Genomic DNA, 7,223 nt, shown 5'->3' with positions numbered 1-7,223 from the left:
TAAATCTTCCTGAAAAGATTGACCAGCGACAACAGCTTCATCATAACTCACGAGCTTAATTTGAAATTCGTTCCCCAGGAGACTATCAACATGGCCTCAGCAGGAGATATTGGACTTTAAACTAACAGAACTTGATTAATTTGGCATGGATTCGTTCGTTTCTATCACTTTTTAAAGTTTTTACAAAAGTGAATGCTGGACTTGAGTGTTGAATATAGAACATTGTTTTTTTTTATTGTTTTTTTTTATTTTAATAACTGTTTCCAGTATAATAAGTGTACAAATAACCACCATGTCACTGTTAGACACAGACCTGAAGGGCAGCAGCATCATCAGGGAGTGGAGTGGACAGGTCCAACCAGCTCTGGTTGCCTCCCTTGTTTTCCTCCTCTGTCTGGAAGCCTGTCTGTGGGTCAGGAATCTCAGACTCAAGAGAAGGCTGCCAGGACCCTTTGCCTGGCCCGTGGTGGGCAACGCCATGCAGCTGGGCCAAATGCCTCATATCACCTTCGCCAGGCTGGCAAAGAAGTACGGCAATGTGTATCAGATACGGCTGGGCTACAATGACATAGTGGTGCTCAATGGAGACACAGCAATACGACAGGCTCTGATTCAGCACAGCACAGAGTTCGCAGGCAGACCTAACTTTTTGTCTTTTCAAATGGTCTCAGGAGGCAAAAGCATGGCATTTGGTAATTACAGCAAACAGTGGAAAATGCACAGGAGAATTGCGCAATCTACCATCAGAGCGTTTTCCTCAGCTAACAGCCAGACCAAAAAAGCCTTCGAACAGCACGTGGTGGCAGAATCTATGGACCTGGTGCAGGTATTCCTGAGACTGAGTACAGAGGGAAGATATTTTAATCCTGCTCATGCGTTTACAATAGCTGCTGCCAACGTGATTTGCGCCCTGTGCTTCGGCAAACGTTACGGACACGATGACCTTGAGTTCAGGACCCTTCTGTGCACAGTGAACAAGTTTGGAGAGACGGTGGGTGCTGGAAGCCTGGTAGATGTCATGCCCTGGCTTCAGTCTTTCCCTAATCCAATCCGCAGCGTCTACCAGAATTTTAAACATTTAAACACAGTGTTTTTTTCCTTTGTGAAAGACAAAGTCATTCAGCACAGAGACACTTTCGACCCCGACGTGACGCGCGACATGAGTGACGCTTTCATCAATGTCATAGAGCACGGAAAGGACAACGGACTGACCAAGGACTTTGTCGAAGGGACAATCACAGACCTCATTGGAGCCGGCCAGGACACGATGTCTACGGTGTTGGACTGGATTGTGCTGCTTTTAGTCAAATATCCCAACATCCAAACCAAACTGCAAGAGCAGATTGACAAAGTGGTAGGCAGAGACAAGCTACCGTCTATCGAGGACAAAAGCAGCCTGGCATGCCTGGATGCCTTCATCTACGAGGCCATGCGCTTCACCAGCTTCGTACCCGTCACCATCCCTCACTCCACCACGTCGGACGTCACCATCGAAGGCCTCCACATCCCCAAAGACACGGTGGTCTTCATCAACCAGTGGTCTGCGAACCACGACCCGCTAAAGTGGAAGGACCCCCATATATTTGACCCCTCACGCTTCCTGGATGAAAACAGCGCTCTTGACAAAGACCTGACCAACAGTGTCATGATCTTCTCCACTGGCAAGAGGCGATGTATCGGCGAGCAAATCGCCAAGGTAGAAATCTTTTTATTCTCAGCCATCTTGCTGCACCAGTGTAGCTTTGAGAGTAACCCCTCAGAGCCCCTGAGCCTAGACTGCTCCTACGGGCTCACGCTGAAGCCCCTCCACTACAGCATATCTGCCAAGCTCAGGGGGAAGCTGCTTGGGGTGGTATCACCAGCATGAACATGTCAACCCCGATATAGTGTGACTCAAGGCCAGCAAAGACTACACGTTTGCCAACCAATGACATTTTTTTTTAAAACAGTAAGTATTAGCAAACCTGCACTGAATGCTGTTGTTGTAACATTTAATATTTAATATTTAATGAATATCTCAAGTTATGTTTGCATTGTTTTTGTTGTTGTTGTTGTTTTTATACAGGATTGAACATAATTAAAGGTAAATGTTATGAAACGTTAGGTAGGCAGAGAATGAGGCTCCTGTGTTGTTTGGGGTCAGGGAGGGTGATGTTGAAGAGGAACAGGTTCTCAAAAGTTGTACTTGAGTGTACATTACTTTTGTTTTATATACATATTGAGTGTTGAGCTTACTTTTTATACTCTATCATGCATGTTAAAGTATGAAAATATGTGCAGGATATTAAAATAATGCTCAACTGTCAATGTAAACCTATATCACAGTATATAGTGTATGCCTTTGAGTTTTTGTGAATGTTATAAAGTCACTCTTAAGGGACTTGGTTGTTGCCCTTATAAACACAGTGATGTATCAATGTATTTAACCTTTGCCACATAAAACATATTTTTATATATATTTCAGGTTATGGAACATCATGTTAAAGTATTATAATCAAACCCACTATCTACTGTACACAATGCATTATGAGCACATTGAATATAGGTGGAAGGTTACAGATGCGCTGTGCTGCACCACGTGCAATCTCAGATGCAACGTAGCTATCGTGTGTCTTCCACAAAGTGAGGAGGAGTTTCGATGACAAGGGAGTTTTTACAGGAGTCTGAAGTGTGGGATTGATAGGGGGAAGATTACCAAATCCAGAGACTGCCCTGGTTTCCTTGGTGGTCCACTTTGTTATACAGGCACTGCAACTATTTCATGCCATCCAAACAGAGTGGCCCGAGAGACAGGAGTACAACTCAAATCAATCAAGTTGTTCATGTATTTTCATGAATGCACGTTTGTTTACACCGCAAGACTCTGAAAGCTATACAGTATATATCGATTTCATTCCTCCATTGTCAAAGAGCATGTATATTCAGGAATTGATGTTCTAAATCGATGCCTTTCTCAAGCCAAGAAAGTCAACTACAGCATGTGTTGAATGTTCATCATCGAAAATGTGTTGTTGTTGTTGTTGTTTGTTTGTTTTATATGATTGGAAAATAAGCTACATTTGGAATTAATAAAGTCATGTTTATAAGATGTGACAAGGGATGACTGTGACTGGTTCTCTGTTTCTGTTTTTTATTTTCTTTAATTGACTTATTAACCACCTCATCACTAAGAGGTATGTCAAAGACATTGTTTAATTATGTGTAATTGTGTAATTATGCACTCTCCCAACTCAATCAGTTTGACTTTGTACATAACATCTTATTATATAACAGCATACAGTGGAAGTGAAGATAGCCAGGAGTGACAACAATTATCATGACATATTGTAATGATTAATAATTCTCTCCAAATATACAGGCAATCACACACACTCAAACTGATGGAAAGTTGATCAACTTTCATACTTCATAAACACTTCATAAACTGTCAGTATTTCATAATACTTCATAAACACTTCATAAACTATCAGAAACAAATGAAGTATATCAATAGTGATCTGGTTTGGCAGCATGCCTCAGGTAACTGATGAACCTCTCCCCAGGACAAGCAGAGCTATCACTCTTGCCCATTAGCGTGAAGAGTTTCATAGCAGTTTAATGTCTGTTGAATATCATAGAAAGCCCAGACTTTTCAACAGATTTTATTTCTTTGTGTGGCCTTATTACCAGTGTTATTTCCAGAGGTCTCTGTTTGAAGTGAGTTTCAAACTATTTTGATATAGCCACAATAGAGCCACAAGCCTAAGAGCGACATTATCTACTTTACTGTGTATAAAGGACCATTACCCAGACAATAGTTCTGGGTAAATATATATATATATTTAACGGGACATATAAAAGTATCTGGTCTGTGTTCTGATCCAAAAACCAAAGGTTTCTTGATCATATCTTGGATTCTATTCATAGTGTTGTGTATGGTAGTTGGCAGAGCATGGTCTAAAAATACCAGATTTCTAAAATACAATCATGTAAGTAACAGAATGGAAATTTCTCTACATTTCAATGACGAATGCTCCACTGAATTTTCATAATTAACCAGTGGTTTTCCCCTTCAGTTATGGAATCTCATAGTTTGTATTCCTTGCATCTTTTAAGTGTAATCAAGAGCCTTATGAACAAATTGCACCCAAGGCGAAATGTAGTAAGAATCATGAAGTCACCAATCATACTAATGTCACTTAAAAACAAGCTGTGATATTGACTATATATTATATATATATAGCTTAAAGGTACAGTATAGAAGTTTCATTACACATTATGTTCCTGGGTGTTGACTGTATGGTTCTCATACTCCCATGATCCAAATAAATGCATTTATTGTTAATTTAAAATCCTCAGTTTTAAGCTAACAAACTTTGCCCAAATAAGCTCATGCTCAAAAACTTGGAGAAGTGTGCCCCTTTCTGTTCAATAAGGTCATTTCTGGACGTTATTTCTGACTATTTAGGGGACCCCTTTTGGCTCAAGATCACCCCCAGTGGCAAGATCACCCTGCTCACTCTTTCGGGTTGACTCAAAATGGACCATGTTCTAAAAAACGATCCTGCATTGTGTTGATGCTGAGGCCCAGTTGCTTAGTTCCTTTGGCCACTAAGACTGAACTTCCTCTGTTTCTGTTCTTGGCAGTGGGGCCTGAGCAGTTACTGCTTTCCTCCTTGTCTCAGGACAACGGTGAGTGTTACGTTTAAAAAAACACTGACACTGAGCTGGAACGCCCCCCATACCCCCTCCCCCCCCCACCTCCCTCCCACCCCCACCCCCCTTCATCTCCCCCACTAACAGAAATGAATGGGAGTCTAAGGTCTGCACTTGGACCCACAATGGGGAGGGAGATAATAAAAACCCCTGAGTCCCTGACCCCTCCCACCGTGGAGATATATAAGGGAGAGTGTCAAGGCTGAAATCTACATTCCTCTAAAGTGGTCATCTGAAGACGGACATCGCACCACTGCTAACCACTCAACCTGATCGAGCTGCTTCCACCAGCCAGCGAGGAGGAGGAGGAGGAGGACGAGACTGCAGTGTGGGAGAGGTGCTGAAAACCTTCCGTCCGTATCGTAGAATTCATTTTTCTACGTTTTCGGATCATGATGTACGGTAGGGCTGAGTATCGTTGAAAAAACAGACCAAAAATCTTATTCTGCTTAGTTTGAACTCAGGTTTGGGAGGACAGGCTTCAGCTATTACATTTTGAGGAATACCATTTTGCCAAAGACTTGGCACCGGGAAGAAAAGAACCAATCACCATGGCATCGGAGTCTGGGGTGAAGGGCAGCAGCATCATCAGGGAGTGGAGTGGACAGGTCCAACCAGCTCTGGTTGCCTCCCTTGTTTTCCTCCTCTGTCTGGAAGCCTGTCTGTGGGTCAGGAATCTCAGACTCAAGAGAAGGCTGCCAGGACCCTTTGCCTGGCCCGTGGTGGGCAACGCCATGCAGCTGGGCCAAATGCCTCATATCACCTTCGCCAGGCTGGCAAAGAAGTACGGCAATGTGTATCAGATACGGCTGGGCTGCAATGATATAGTGGTGCTCAATGGAGACACAGCAATACGACAGGCTCTGATTCAGCACAGCACAGAGTTCGCAGGCAGACCTGACTTTGTGTCTTTTCGAGCGGTGTCAGGTGGGAATAGCCTGACATTCACTAATTACAGCAAACAGTGGAAAATGCACAGGAAAATTGCTCAGACCACCATCAGAGCTTTCTCTTCTGCCAACAGTCAGACGAAGAAAGCGTTCGAGAAGCACATTGTGGCAGAGGCCACTGAGCTAGTTAGGATCTTTCTTAGTGTTGAAGGACAGTTTTTCAACCCCTCTCACGCACTAGTGGTGGCTGCTGCCAATGTGATGTGTGCCCTGTGCTTCGGCAAACGTTACGGACACGATGACCTTGAGTTCAGGACCCTTCTTAGCAAAATGGACAAGTTTGGCGAGACGGTAGGTGCTGGCAGCCTGGTTGATGTCATGCCCTGGCTTCAGTCTTTCCCCAACCCGGTCCGCAGAGTCTACCAGAGCTTCAAAGACCTCAACGAAGAGTTCTTTGACTTTGTGAGAAACAAGGTAGTGGAGCACAGGGAGACCTTTGACCCGGAAGTGACCCGAGACATGAGCGACGCCATTATCGGTGTGATCGATCACGGACCTAGCAACACAGGGTTGACCAAGGCCCACACAGAGGGCACGGTGACGGATCTGATTGGTGCAGGACAGGACACGGTGTCCACCGCAATGCACTGGATGCTTCTTCTACTGGTCAAATACCCCGACATCCAAACCAAACTGCAAGAGCAGATTGATAAAGTGGTAGGCAGAGACAAGCTACCGTCTATCGAGGACAAAAGCAGCCTGGCTTGCCTGGATTCCTTCATCTACGAGGCCATGCGCTTCACCAGCTTCGTACCCGTCACCATCCCTCACTCCACCACGTCGGACGTCACCATCGAAGGCCTCCACATCCCCAAAGACACGGTGGTCTTCATCAACCAGTGGTCTGTCAACCACGACCCGTTAAAGTGGAAGGACCCCCATATATTTGACCCCTCACGCTTCCTGGATGAGAATGGCGCTATAGACCTGGACCAAACCAGCAGTGTCATGATTTTCTCTGCAGGGAAGAGGAGATGTATTGGCGACCAGATCGCCAAAGTGGAGATCTTCCTATTGTTAGCTATTTTGATTCACCAGCTTACCTTTGAAAATAAACCCACTCAGGACCTCTCCTTGGACTGTTCTTATGGGTTAACACTGAAGCCGCTCAACTACAAGATCTGTGCCAAGCTCAGAGGAGAACTCCTTAATGGAGCATAAAATCCTGTGATTAGTGTTTTCAAACAAAGCACACCCACAAATGGACTGCAGCAATCCAATGCACTATTAGGTATGTACTCAACAGTGACGATTTATGCTTTTGTAAAACAATAAGATTTATATAAAATATTGTATTATTATCATCATTACCGAAACTGATTACAGTATATATAACTTTTTGTCACATATTACTGAATGCTATTTGGTTTTTATATAGCTTATTGATCTTTAGGATAGGTGTTACTTTTGGAATCAGGACATGGTTATATCAACACATATTACATTACAATTCTTGTTACTAAATATCTCGTGAATTCCTGTAGAAATTAGAAACATGTGTATAATATATCTTTTTAAAATATCATAAGTATTACGCCACAGTAGAATTCAATCATCAAGAAACATGAACAAGAAAAT

The 7,223-nt window shown here is 43.4% G+C and overlaps 2 protein-coding genes across 2 annotated transcripts; both read left to right on the top strand.

The window, feature by feature from the left end:
- Positions 1 to 292: 292 nt before the first annotated feature.
- On the top strand, positions 293 to 1,867 carry LOC308159780 (cytochrome P450 1B1-like; the record flags this gene model as incomplete). Its single annotated transcript, XM_080533594.1, has 1 exon — positions 293 to 1,867. The coding sequence occupies one exon, from the start codon at positions 293 to 295 to the stop codon at positions 1,865 to 1,867; it is 1,575 nt and encodes a 524-aa protein (XP_080389720.1).
- A 3,379-nt stretch (positions 1,868 to 5,246) lies between these two features.
- On the top strand, positions 5,247 to 6,806 carry LOC308159791 (cytochrome P450 1B1-like; the record flags this gene model as incomplete). Its single annotated transcript, XM_080533603.1, has 1 exon — positions 5,247 to 6,806. One exon carries the CDS (start codon positions 5,247 to 5,249, stop codon positions 6,804 to 6,806), a length of 1,560 nt encoding a protein of 519 aa, XP_080389729.1.
- Positions 6,807 to 7,223: the final 417 nt, after the last annotated feature.

The sequence above is a fragment of the Nansenia antarctica genome (assembly GCF_963989245.1).
Source record: "Nansenia antarctica genome assembly, chromosome: 1".
Taxonomy (NCBI): domain Eukaryota; kingdom Metazoa; phylum Chordata; class Actinopteri; order Argentiniformes; family Microstomatidae; genus Nansenia; species Nansenia antarctica.
The sequence above is the reverse complement of the archived record's forward strand: the minus strand, read 5'-3'. Positions and strand labels throughout refer to the sequence as shown.